The sequence below is a fragment of the Impatiens glandulifera genome, chromosome 1 (genome assembly GCF_907164915.1).
Source record: "Impatiens glandulifera chromosome 1, dImpGla2.1, whole genome shotgun sequence".
Taxonomy (NCBI): Eukaryota; Viridiplantae; Streptophyta; class Magnoliopsida; order Ericales; family Balsaminaceae; genus Impatiens; species Impatiens glandulifera.
This window is the reverse complement of record NC_061862.1, coordinates 76,093,291-76,107,716: the sequence shown is the minus strand read 5'-3', so window position 1 is coordinate 76,107,716 and position 14,426 is coordinate 76,093,291. Positions and strand designations below refer to the sequence as shown.

At 33.4% G+C, this 14,426-nt stretch overlaps 2 protein-coding genes and 1 non-coding gene across 3 annotated transcripts; 2 read left to right on the top strand and 1 right to left on the bottom strand.

The window, feature by feature from the left end:
* The first annotated feature begins 1,064 nt into the window (after positions 1-1,064).
* LOC124932865 lies at positions 1,065-1,616 on the top strand. The gene has a single exon (XM_047473579.1). It carries the CDS (start codon positions 1,065-1,067, stop codon positions 1,614-1,616), a length of 552 nt encoding a protein of 183 aa, XP_047329535.1.
* Positions 1,617-5,773: 4,157 nt separating this feature from the next.
* On the top strand, positions 5,774-8,222 carry LOC124921635 (transcription factor UNE10). The gene is made up of 6 exons (XM_047462311.1): positions 5,774-6,662; positions 6,743-6,884; positions 6,964-7,077; positions 7,162-7,227; positions 7,429-7,890; positions 7,968-8,222. Exons 1-6 carry the CDS (start codon positions 6,013-6,015, stop codon positions 8,037-8,039), a joined length of 1,506 nt encoding a protein of 501 aa, XP_047318267.1. The 5' UTR covers positions 5,774-6,012; the 3' UTR covers positions 8,040-8,222.
* Positions 8,223-11,446: 3,224 nt separating this feature from the next.
* TRNAC-GCA lies at positions 11,447-11,517 on the bottom strand. Its single transcript has one exon. It is a non-coding gene; the product is annotated as a tRNA-Cys (tRNA).
* Positions 11,518-14,426: the final 2,909 nt, after the last annotated feature.

Below are 14,426 nucleotides of genomic sequence, written 5' to 3'. Positions count from 1 at the left end.
CCTACTCTTGGGTTTAGAATGAATCACCTACTACTATACCCATAAACTTTTCAAACAGTTTGTCAATAGCCACGTCGAACCTACTGTTGCAACCGATAAGCCTATAACCCAAAGGCACCACGTAGAGTACCTTGGCCAATGGCACGATGCCTTTCAGCTTAATATCATGACAAGACGAAGGAAATACCAAGATCTTATCACCAACCAGTATAAGAGAGATTACCAAACCAAAGTAGAGGAGAATGCTCATATCGAACTAGATTAAATATAGACTTAGGAAGTTTTCACTTTCATTAGAGACTTTTTCCCATTTAGACTCTTTTGTAAAATATTAATAAGAGAGTCTTTTGTAACAAACGATACGAGTATGTTTATATACAACTCTATGTTTGTCTATCTGATCATGAATAAGATCATTGTCTTCATAAATTCATGGCTCATATTTTGCATTTATATTTTTACATCTGCAAAAGCTTCATCTCTCTCTCTCTCTCTCTCTTCTTAACAGTGCGCCTGTCACTTTTTTAACAATTACGGCCCCACGAAGAAGAGATCCAAGAACTAGACATTTTGTGCGCCAAGCCATGGTCGAAGGAACTCCAAAGAACGATAAAGATAGAGTATCTTCAACTGAATTTGTTGAGATGAAAGCTACTCTTCAGCAAGTCACTGAACAATTGACGATATTAACAAGCTTGATTATTAAGCCTGCCATCCCTATCCTGGTGCAACCATCTTCGTCACGACAGCTACCACAGGATATACCCATTGTTACTCCGATCAGGGTCAATCCTCAAAATCGTTGTATAGAAAAAGCCTTTTTTTATGAAAAGCCTCATGAAGATGATAATAGGTCAATAAGGACTCAGCTAGAAGTTGTTGATAACTCCAACACCCAAAAAGGGGCAAACCCTACAATCATTCCTCCTACGGAATACGAGGTCCAAATGGATTAATTGAATGTTAACTAGGCAAAGTTCTAAGAGCACCTTAACTAATTGACCAAAGGAAGTTTGGATGAGCACCATGATTGAAAAAACGCCATGAAAACTATCGAATACGCAATGATCCCTTTTGGGATAAAGTTACCTTCTCTGTCAAAGTATGTAGGCAAGACTGACCCTACAGTTTTTTTCCAAATATACACCATGGCTATGACACCTTTATATTTGAGAGAACCAATAGTCCTCCATCTATTTCTCCAATATTTAGATAGTGTGGCACTACATTGGTACCACCAAAAGAATATAGTTTATCACCAAACTATCGACGAACTTGCGTCAGCCTTCATAGAGCATTTCAACATACATCTCAACTTAGAATGGCTGGAGAAGAAGCTCAAGAACGTGAAACAAGGTGAAAACGAGAAATTCACAGTCTTCATTGAAAGGTGGAAAGCTGTTTCTGAAGAGATTGATTCTTTACCTAGCGAACAAAGACAAATCGACATGATTCTGGAAAAGGTTAATGACCAATATTCTATTGGGTTCGCCATCAAAACTTTCCAAGACAAGAAGAAGCTCCTTAAAATAGGCAATAACCTCGACGAAGCCTTTGACAAGGAAAGAAAAGAGGGTAAAACCGTGAAAGAATATGTTGCTCCTCCTCGACCTTAGAGGAAAGACAAAGCCGAAATTCACCAGGTCGTAGTTGCCTGGTAGGCCCTAGATCCTCCTAAGCCCGGTCCGAGCAAACTGGTGTTGGCCAAAAAAAATATCTCGATGACATTTAAGCCACCAATACCAAGGTCCCAAGACCTTCTAAAACTTTTGACGACCTGGGCATGACCTTGAGTCAAGCTTTTACCATCCTTCAGTAGAGGAATCTCATTAAGCCCTTAGCTCCTCGAGAGGTTATAGAGTTCCTTTGAAAGTTTGAAAGGGCATGGTATGCATATCATCAAATGAAATTTCATTCTATTGATAATTGTAGTGCCCTTAAGCATCAATGTCAAGACCTGATTGATCAAAATATCATTCATAAACCTAAAATCGCGAGCAATTTGTTGCCCGATCATCCGGTCAACCTAATCTCCATGGATAAACCTATTAACCCTCTACGGGTTAATATGGTCAACCCATGGCCTAAGAAGGATGATCGACAAGCTCCATGTTTACCAGCAATACCTCGAAATTGGTGGTTTATTGACAATTCCACTTTGAGCGCTCCAAAGATAGTACAACGAAGAGTCTAAGCAACCTAGAGTGGAGCCGTCTTCCAACCTAGTTTCATAAAAACAACCTCTATGGTTAATCTTCCTGGACCATCTAATATTCCAAGAAGGGAAAACGAGCCCATAGCTCTAATCCTTAGCGATAGTCTTCTTGCTCAGCTTAAGAAGACCAATGCCAACATTTCCATCTAGGAAATCCTAATGTATTTTATCGAGCACATGTAGACTATTCTGAATGAGCTAAGTTAGTATAGTATACCAGCCAATACGACTCTTGAAGAGTTGGTTGATATCATCTCAAGAACTCCTTAGATCAACATGATAGGTTTCAAGGACAAAGACATAGCTGCTCCTGATGAACCTCATGTTAAGGCTCTTTACATTTCTATAAAGATGGCTGCTAAATTCATTCCTATGACTATGATCGACAATGGTTCAACATTGAAAATATGTCCCAAGAAGACTCCCAAGAAATCGACATTTTTTATGATAAAGTTCTTCCCTCAGACTTGAGCGTCCGTGGCTTTAATAATTCTCGTCGAGAGATTATGGGAAGCTTCCGAACAACAATCTATGTAGCTGATATACCTTTTGAGGTAGAGTTCTACGTAATTAATATGTGGCCATCATATAACCTAATCTTGGGGCCACCTTGATTGCATCAGTCTAAGACCCTTGCCTCCACCCTCTATCAGAAAATATGTTTCATGGCAATGGGAAAACTCGTCACCATAGAAGGTGAGAAATACGTCACAACTATTGTCGGTTTAACTCGCTCCACTAACCCTGAGATTGAGTTAAGTGGGTTCGACATCTGTCCTATATTTAGGCAAGGTCAGGACTCATCTTCCACTCTTGAATTCACTCCCTACAATGCTATCTCCATGCGTCTCATGCAGAAAATGGGATATTTCCCAAGAATGGGTCTAGGGCCGAATGCTACTGACATGACTTCTTTCCCTTATTCTTGTTACGATTCAAACAACTTCGGTGTCGATTATACTCCGACAGCGGGTGAGGAATCCAGAAAAGGTAAAATTTCTAAACAATATATACCAATTCCTCCAACCTTAAATGAACAGTTTTGTGAGAAGGAAAAACCACACTACGTTATGATTTTCCCGAACCTTTCTTTAACCAAGTTTTACAAACTCGCTCTCCAGGTTTTGAAATCTTCTTAGATTGTTCTTTTGATCCTAATTTATCCCTTAATATGATTATGAAAAAGACTGCTTGTTAGCATTAAACCCTGGAAAAGCTGGTCAGAGATCTTTTTTTAACGGACGAGGACGTGGTTATTGATGAATATTCTTGTAAGATAAACTCCACAAATCTACCATCAGTTGATAAAGCTCTTGTAATCAAACTGAGTGTTAATAACAACATCACACCCCTTTCGGACTATGAAATAGTGTATGATGTTGTAATAAATAAAGAAGTCTGTAATGACAAACTTGATGAGATGTCATATGCTTTTTGTAATAAAGCATCCAATAAAAACTCCAAAGTATAGTTCTGAATATATGTCAGATGATAATGATATTTCATTCTAGTCTGAATTTAATTTCGAAATGAAAAACTTCTTGGAACACGAGGACGAAATCATTTCCGCAGCTGAAACGACAATCGAGATAAACCTCAATGCTCAGGACGATTCTCAAATCGTGTTGATTGGACTGAACTTGAATGATGACGAACATCATGAGATGATTGAATTTCTAAAGACCAACAAAGACGTGTTCGCCTGGTCTTACAAGGATATGCTCGGAGTAGATTCTGCTATCGTTCGACATCAAATTCCCCTCTATCCAGAGGCCAAACCCGTTAAACAAAGGTTTAAAATATATTATATATAATAAAAAAATATATTTAAAAAAATAGAGGAAATTTTAGTTAGTAAAGTAGTAATAAAATTATAAGAAACTGAATGAAATTTTAGTTAGTGAAGTAGTTAAATATATTTTTTTATTATATATAATATATTTTAAACCTTATTTTTTAAATAAATCAACTTTATTTAAGTAATTCCAAATTAAGTAGCTCTAATAGACTTAGAAGGTTAAAAATATTATCCATATATATTAAAAATTTATTAAAATTTTCATATTTATTAAAAATTTAAATAATATAGTTTGATAAATAATTAAATAATGAATTATTTAAAATTTATCAGACCAATAATTATTGTAATTTAGTCAAAATGAAATCTTTCTCTTTTAAATTGTATCCCATCCAAAATATGATTAATTGAAATAATATTTAAATGTCCCATCTAGATGATCTCTTGGATGATTAAAAGTGTAAGAACAAAATATTATTTAAATTTATAATTTATGTATCTTTTATTTTACTGATATGTATATTGAAATAAAGATATAAAAATAAAATATTAATTTAATAGACTATTTATATTACATATTATTTTAAATAAAATAACAAAGTTTAGATAAAAATAAATTTTCTCCATGTCTTGTATAAATTCTCTAAACCTAATGTTAATTTATTTCATTATTATTTTAAAAAAGATCTATAAAATATAAAAATAAATGAATGTTTTTTAAACCTAATTAGACACAGCATTAAAATTGAACGTACAAAAATGTTTTTAAAATATCGATAAACTCTACAACTGAGTTCACGAGTTTTATTCGAAAATTATTTTTAGTCAAATAGATATAGTCTATCAAAAGATAATAGAAATAATAATCCTTAATCTTATTACTTCCACCACAAAATGGCGTGCTCTTCTCTTCTCTGGAAATTCTCACTTTCTTTTGCCTCTATAACTGCCTGCAAACAAAAGTGTGGTTGGGATATTCTTTAGACTAATGGGAATTGAGTACCCTAGTGGCCGAAAGTTGTATTGAAGACTATTTTAATCCCTAATCATTGTTTATTTGACTTTAGAAAATTTTGATGACTAAAGATATATATAAGAAAACGTGATCCAATATGCTTTACACATTTGTTTGTTGTATAATTTTAGTAAACGCAGATGACTAAAGATATATATTAAGAAAATTCAAGTAAAGTCAATTCAAGATATTTGTGATTAAGTTCAACTCTCAATAAAAGTTCTATTTATACTCTATAATAAAATATTACTTTTGCACATTTCTAATGTTACAGTGCAAATGATGATAGTATAACTTTTACTTATAGACAAATCTAATTTCTTACCCAATTTAAATAAAAATTGCAAGTACAAACAATGTCTATAAAATGAAAAATGGCTAGAGATATAGTTAGTAAATATATAAAAGATTACCTACTTCATCATCAAGAACTTAATGGTCTATCATTTTATCTAGGTTTGTAACTAGAGACTGATGTATGGTTGAGATGAGTTAAAACTACTCCAGCCAAATATATTTTTTTTACGCTAAAATGTAACTTAATACCCTAATTTTATAATATTTTTTTTAAAAATATTTAAGCTTATCCAATTTGTTTCAAGCATCAACTTCAATGCCTAAATCCATCAAAAAAGCTTGCCCTTTTGATACTACGATTTTTTCACGATAAGAAAATATATGTCTATTTAAAAAAAAAAATGTTTAACATTTATAAAAACAATAAATTATAAAAAGAAAAACAAGAATTGAGTTGATGACGAGTGCTAAGCTTTTGAGCATATATATTTCGCCCCCACAGCTTTCTCTTTCCGTCCATCATCACTCATCAATGTGACCCTTTCTCTGGCCCCAATACAACTGCTCTTATCTTCTTTCTTAATCTCTGGACATTTCTTCGCCCGCCACCAATTTCCTTCTCTCTCTCTCTCTATAAACAAACAACAATCTTGATTTTCAATACAAAATTAGCTAAATTTAACATCCATGAATCTACAATGCGTACCTAGCTGGGGTGTTCATCAAGAAAACCCATCTTCTCCAAAACGCATTGATAACACCAATTCAATTGCTTTTCCTGCCTTAGATGTCTCCATGTTCGACGATGGTTACGAGGTCACAGAGCTTACATGGGAGAACGGCCAACTAGCCCTTCACGGACTATGTCCATCTCGTGTTCCTCCCCCGGGGAAGTTGTTGTTGCCGACATATCCTCCGACCAACACCTGGGTCGACAAGCCAAGAGCCGGCGGAACATTAGAGTCCATCGTTAACCAAGCTGCCGTCCCTTTCACAAATTACCCCGCCCACGTCGGCGTCGGTGGCGGCGGTGGTGTGGAGGAACTCATGTCGTGGTACGAGCACAACCCAGCTGCGGAGGTGGAGCCGGCCAAGGTTAGTGTACCGTTGACCGCTACCTTGACCATGGACGCACTCGTTCCTTGCTCTGCCGTGCAGGGATTGGTTGACTCAGGGATGGTTCAAGGAGGGACAGGAATGGTGGGTTCGTGTAGTGGTAAGGTTGCCGGCAGAGAAAGCGGCGGCAAGAATAGGTTTTCGGCGTCGGCTCTTGAATGGAATAATCTTGATAATAGTGCTAGTGAGAGTGCAACCATTTGTAGAGATAATAACAACAGGTTTTTATTTGTTTTTTTCAATTTGTTTAATTCACATGATTGATTCATAATTGATCTAACTATATATAGTACTTCAATAGGTATGTTAAAGTTGACACGTGTGAGAAGGATATGACGATGGGTGGCGGTTTCACTTCGAATTCCACGGGTTCACCGGAGAACACAAGCTCCGGCAAGACAACACCCGATGAACATGAATCAGTTTCTCATAATAGACCAAAGGTGGGTTAATTTGGTCTCAAAATACATAAAAACATATTCTTTTCGATCTTTTTTTTAATTTTTATTTTTATTTAATTAGAAAATTAGAGAAGGTAATTCATCGGAGAAGGAAAAAAAGCTGAAAGTAAGTGGAAGATCATCTGTGACCACTAAACGGAGTAGAGCCGCCGCCATTCATAACCAATCCGAACGAGTATAAATGCTTTTCTCTTTCTCAAACCGCTACCCAATTGAGAAATCTATGGATGAATTAATGTATTTGATTTGACCATGGCAGAAAAGAAGGGATAAGATCAACCAAAAGATGATGACATTACAGAAGATGGTCCCAAATTCCAGCAAGGTATAAAAAAATCTGCTGCTTAATTTCATTCAACCATTTTTTTTTTATTTTTTTTCTACTTTCAGTCAAGCTTTCAATAATGGGGACTACTTGACAGAAAGACTGTCCATAGAAAGAGAGAGAATGTGTTGGATGAACCTCGTCCTCAGAATTGATTATGCTGATTAATTAATTATTATGATTATGATTATTATGATTCAGACGGATAAAGCTTCAATACTAGATGAAGTAATCGAATACCTAAAGCAATTACAAGCTCAAATCAATATGATGAATAGAATGAACATGCAGCCGACATCAACCATGAATATGATGATGCCCTTAGCTTTGCAGCAACAATTACAAATGTCTATGATGAATCCTAATACCAATATGGGAATGGGAATGGCCGCCGCCGCCGCCGCCGGCATGGGAATGGGTATGCCCGGCGCTGGCATGGGGATAGGTATGCCCGGCGCCGGCATGGGCATGAACTCTATTATTGGCGCTCGTCCTAATATTCCAGCCATGCCAAATACTCATGTTCTTAATCCTAGTTCTTTCTTACCCCTTGGTGCCGCCGCCGCCGCCCCAGGTGGTAGTGTTGCCGTTCGGTTACCGACAACAAACACGGTGGCTCTAATGCCGGATCCGATGTCTATGTATCTTGCATGCCAATCACAAGTAAGCTAGAAAAGAATAATTGATTTCTTATGAGAAAACAATTTCACAATTTAATTAATAATGGGTTATGATTGTAGCCAACAATGGATGCTTATAGCAAGATGGCTGCTTTGTACCAGCAAATGCAACAAACTCCTAATGGATCTTGAGCAGCAAATTATGGATGTCTTGGAGAAGAAAACACTTTTTTTTTTTGTTTACTATTAATATTAATTAGGCATCATCATATGTTCTTCAATTCATTTATCAGTTTTATTAGCATGTTATATATTAAATTTTGAAAAATGTAAAATCTTGTTCTAAGAGAATAAATATTTTATGTTGAAATGATACATAATATACCTGGCCGGATCATGTTCGTGTTAACTTATTTTATTTTTTAAATATAAGGGAATGCCAAATTATATCTAACTCATAATAAAGTTAATATGCAAAAGAACAACATCATCAAAATAAAAGAAAGAATAATTTTCTTAAACAAAAAATAAAATAAATAAATAAAAAAGGAGAGGTAGAGAATAATTATAAATTTATAAATGAAAATTGAATAAATTGAAGAAAAGATTAGTCTCCTATCTGTTGTGGCTGCAGGAAACAGCTAACATGCAGGAGTTATAGAAAAATGAACATTTCAATTATTGGTTTATGTTTTGTCCCCTCTTAACCTAGATCTGCACGGCCTTACTCTTTTCCATTTTTAAGTTTATAAAAAAAAAATTTAATTAAAATTATAATCGAAATCATTTCATCCACTCTTTTATAAATAACATCATAGTCTCGAGTTTGTTTGAGGAAAGAGATTTTTGAGTTTTATTTGAGTTTTATCCTAAAAATTTTTGTTTGGTGAAAACTAGGAAAAAACTAGTTTTTAAAATTTGAAGACTAATTTACCCTCTTAACTTTAGAGGATATGATGTAGGTGAGAGAATAATGGTTTAGAGAGAAGGGATAAAACTAGAGAGTAATTTTGGTATTTAAATGATAAAATTATTTGATTTGATGGTTGATAAGATGTTTGAGTTTTGAGATAAAAATTGGGTTTTATCCCAAAACCCTTTCATAAAACGAGCTCTTAATAAAATAAACTAACATTTTTTCACCATAAATAATTGATTGGTTAGTATATATATTACAATGCTAAGATTATTATTATTATTATTGAAAGTTCATTTAGTCAATGGTAGATCTTGGTTTATGATTACACAGTCATGGGTTCGTGATCACTTAAACAAAAATATTATTTGGAATCTTCGATCAAATGCTTAGTCCATTTTGAGCTATCCATATTGAGATTTCCAATGTATTGGATGTCCCTTTCTTTGATAAAAAGCTTGATTCAAATCCTTTTATATGTGAAGGAAATTGAATGACCTTTCCAGCACTCATTTTTATTTAAAATGATTTTTTTTCTCTAATTAAAATAAATCCACATAAATTTAATATATTTAAAAAATAATACATTTCTGTCGGTATTTTAAGTTAAAAAATGAGATTGTGTTTAGATGATTAGTTGGCATATTCGACATAGATGGTCTTGATGTGATTTATAAGCTCCACTTAGGTTTATAGAATCAAAGTCTTAGTCTTTGTGACTTTGTGAATCAATCTAGACCTAAGCCCAATCAATCTCATACAAATTTTATTTTATAAATTTTTTTCTTCTTTTTAACATAGAAATTTTTGAAGATTTTTAGCACAAAATTCTCGTTCACGTTCACGTAATATGGCCGGTTTGGACCGAACTATAAGAAAAAAGATTCAATAGCTAGTGTAGTAGCATCCACAACGTGTTCATTGCAAAAAAAAAATTAAGAATCAGATTCTCGTAAATCTCGAGATTATTGGGAAAAAATAGTTTTTATATAGTTTTGAGTTATAGAATATAACACAATAAATACATGTTTATAATCAATAATAATTCTTAAAATCCTAGTCAAAATATATTTCTATTACATTTCTATAAAAAAAATACAAATTAGGTAAATTATAATTAATGAGACGAAAGAACCAGGCCGGTATTGTGTTTTTAAGGATTAAATTGAGATGTTCCAAACTAGTTTAATTTTAAAAAACAAATAGTTCAAAAGTCAACCTTACGGTCCCTTCCTAATAGCAACACTTCTCATTATATATATTTTTAAAATCAAATTTTATTATCTCTAAAAAAAAAATTTAGCACGATTCTGTAATCATGTACAATTATAATTCCTTACTTCAATTTAAAACTTTTGGATTAAAATCGAATATATTAAACAAGAAAAGGAGAATTTCTTAAAATACCACCAAAATAAATTAAGTGGATTACCATGTTGCCACATCTATCGATATAGTGACTAAACAAGAAAAAGAGAATTCTGATTCTTATTCAAGATTTGATTATTAAAGAGAACATACTTTAGAATAAAAGAGAATATAAAAAAGAAAAGAAATATATTTGTAGCAATAAATAAATGAATAAATGAATTTTAATATCATTAAAGAAAAAAGAGAGAACATAAGAATTTTGAATAGTCGGCAAAGATATTCCATGACAAGTTGTTGTTTTAGTTTTCTAAGACTTGGGACCATAACTGGTTTAACATCTTGTCCCCATATGAACCAATGACTCGAGAGTGAGGACTTGTGATTTTCAATATAAGGTTCAATAATATACTTTGTTATTTTTATTAACTCAACGTTATTGGAACACGTCAATGATTGGTTACATTTTTTGAAACAAATCGACGCTTTATTCATTGTTCTTGTCTAAATGACGGTCTTTATTCTAAATTTTTTACCATTTTAAAACATATAATGTTCATATTTTATTTTGTAATTTATCCTAAATCCTAAAATGTATCTAAAGTTTATGAGTTTCAATCATATCATGTGAAACAATTCTGTAGATCAAAGTGTTGTCTAACTCATTCTATTTATATCTGAATCCCACTTATTATTTATTAAAAATGGTGTGATAAATTCGATTATGAAATTTGTCATAGTTTACATATTGGCCAAAATGACTATTTGAAACAAGACTAAATTCGAGCTTACATGATCTTTGACAATATAGAAAAAAATAACATAAAAAAAATCATAATATTTGGATTAGCACGTCATTAGAAAAAAAAATGACAAATCTCCATCAAATTTTCATATAAGCATTTCATCAAACAAGTACATGAATTTAGCAACAACATCTCTCATTCTAACATCAATCGACTTATTTCTACTTCTTTTATGCACAAAGTATTTTTAGATTATATAAGAAAATTTGAATCAAACTTAGATCAACGATCACAAAAATACTTCAAATATCTCAAATACATTCAAGAACACCTAAGTTATTTCTCAAACCATAAACGACATTAGTTGCCCTAAGTCCCAATCAAAGTTTCTGAAAATAATTTCTTAATCACCTTGGATTTTTCTGCATCTAAGCTAAAATTCAAAGATTTCCAATCTTTTGGAAACACGCAGACCCCAAACAGTGCTTTTCCTCCGGTTGGGAAATAATTGGGCTAGTTATATCAGCAGATACAGAATGGAATGGGAGATTTCGATTCTTTTATTAATCAGGCGACACCCAGATTTGAACTGGGGAAAAAGGATTTGCAGTCCCCCGCCTTACCCCTCGGCCATATCGCCAAAAGGATACAAAATAGATGAAAATTCTCTCCTTTCGCAAGGAACCCTGGCATATATGTTTGGAATAGATTCCATTTTGAGAGAGTTGAAAAAACATTATCTCGTTGAAAGGTTCTATACATCTGCCCTTTCTCAACGCATTTCTTTAAACAAAGACTCTGTTTTTTCTATTTTCGGATGATAAATATTTCTCAGAACATGGAGTGTGAATCAAATCCATGTTTGAATTGAAATTGAGACCGACTACTCCAAGAACACTCATCCATAAACTGGTTACTGGTACAAATAACATAAAGAAATGTAACCAACGTTTGTTGAAAAAAGCAACCCCAAAGATTTGGGACCAAAAGCGGTTAGCGGTAACCATTGAATAAGTTTCTTCGGTTTGAGTTGGGTTAAAAGCACGAAATGTATTTGCACCATCCCCATCTTCAAATAAAGTATTTTCTACGGTAGCACCATGAATAGCGCATAGCAAAGCCGCAATATTTGTCTTATGTAACACGTTGGGATTATTTAGCTACTATGTTTACAGAAGCAATAACTGTAAATGGACCAGAACAATTGGGAAATATTCAAATACCCGAAAGGGCAAGCTATATCAGAATAATTATGTTGGAGTTGAGCCGTATAACTTCTCATTTATTATGGCTTGGACCTTTTATGGCAGATATTGGTGCGCAGACCCCTTTCTTCTATTACTTTTTTTTCTTCTCTTAAAAAAAGATTTTTTTTGTTTTATTCATGAAAACTATCTATAAAAAAAATTCGATAGAATAACTTCGACCTTGTCAACCGATAATGAAAGAATGAAATCGGGATAAATACCAATACCTATTATGGGTAAAAAAAAGGAGATCAAAACAAATAACTCTCGAGGTCCTGAATCAAAAAAATAAGAGTTTGACATATTAAATAATTTGTATCCATAGAACATCTGGCGTAACATATTTAATAAATAAATAGGAGTTAATATCATCCCAATTCCCATTCCAATTCTTTTGAAGAATGGGCCAGACCGGGTCATTTCTCAAGAATAGTAGCTAAAGGTCCTGATACTACTTGGATCTGGAACCTACATGCTGATGCTCATGATTTTGATAGCCATACCAGTGATTTGGAGGAGATCTCTCGAAAAGTATTTAGTGCCCATTTTGGTCAACTCTCCATCATTTTTCTTTGGAGAGCACATAGAGCGGGGTAGCGGGAATCGACGCTGATTCTTCAACATCAGTCGGTTCGGACCTCCACTTAGTTTCACCCAAGCTTCATCCTGGTCATGGATAGATCACCCAGGTTCGGATCCATAAGTAGTGGCAATTTCCTTATGAAGACTCGCTTTCGCTACGGCTCCGGTGGATTTCCTTAACCAAGCCACTGCCTATGAGTCGCCGTCTCATTCTTCAACAGGCACGCGGTCAGAGCCCCAGGCTTTTTCACTCTCTAATATTATAATTTATACATTTTAATATATTTTAAGCCTATTGATCTTTAAAATTCATATACGGACTTATTACATAGATTATTAAATAAATAATTACTTTTAAAGATATCGTTGTGTCGATCGGACTCAGAAAATAATTAATTTCGGGCTATAAAATATATAATAAGTTATATTTGAATAATTTGACATTTATTGATATATTATATTATTGAATAAATAATTATTTTTATAAATATCGTCATGTCAATAATTTAACCTATTATTTATATATTTTATTTTTATTGAATAAAAAGTTACTTTTAGAGACAATGTTGTGTCGATCAAACTCTAAAAAGAATTATTTTCGGAAAATAAGTGATAGTTAATTAATGAATTTATTTGTTATTAATATGATATTATTTGTTTCGTAGATATTTTTGGAAAGAAAAAAGTGGTCGAAAATGGATAGAAAAGTCGTCGACCGACGAGGATTCCTGGTGGACCGCTGGCGGACTACCGGCAAACTCTATAGAGTGAAGTCAACAACAGCCAACCGACCCCAAGACCCAGACCTAGGTGCGAACTCAAGCCTAGGACATTACATGGCGTTCGTTCATGTAATTACTAAAAATCTATAGTCCAATTTATAATATTAAAATAATTATTTAGACTTATTTTTAAATAAATAAAATCAAAATAATTAATCTCATGGTAAAAACCATTTTAAACAATTAATTGAATTAATTATTATAGTAATTAATCAAATTAATTAAGGGTTAAATCCAAAACAACAAAATAAAATTATTTGAGATAAATGTTGTATTCATTTATTTAAAATATTTTTAAAAAAAAATAAAGGACAAAAAAAATTTAGAATGAATTGTTATATCAATTTCATCTAAAATAATTATTTATTTAACCCTATAAATATATATATATAAAAAATTGATAACAAATTTGCCATATTTATTTTAATATTTTGTGTATTTAAAAAAAATCAAAACTAAAAGCCAAAGGGGCGAAAAAATCAATTTCAAATAAACCCTTAAGGATTTAATAAAAATATATATCTGAGATCCTGTGTGGCCGAAACTAAAATCATTAGTTGTAGCGCACGATAGGACCATCGGATGAGCGCTAGATTTTCATCAAGCACCCAGGAAAGAGTCGCATAGGCGGTTGTAGCCAAAACAACGCGCGCCCGGGTCACAGTAGAACGACTAACGCCCGGTTAGCCAGGACACTACACTAACAGACCGCCCAAACGCAACGACGTTGGACGGAACACCAACGGAACGCCCGAAGATGCTCAAACCGACGTCATTTTGAGCGTCACCTTCGTCTCCAATGCGACATTGAGGTGGATAAGCTTTGAAGATTCGTGTTGATCTTGTGTTTTTGGAACTCGACCATTGGTCCACCAAATTGACTGATTCAAAGTCTAGAATGGTCACCCTACGATGGTGATCATTCCCCTTACAAGAAT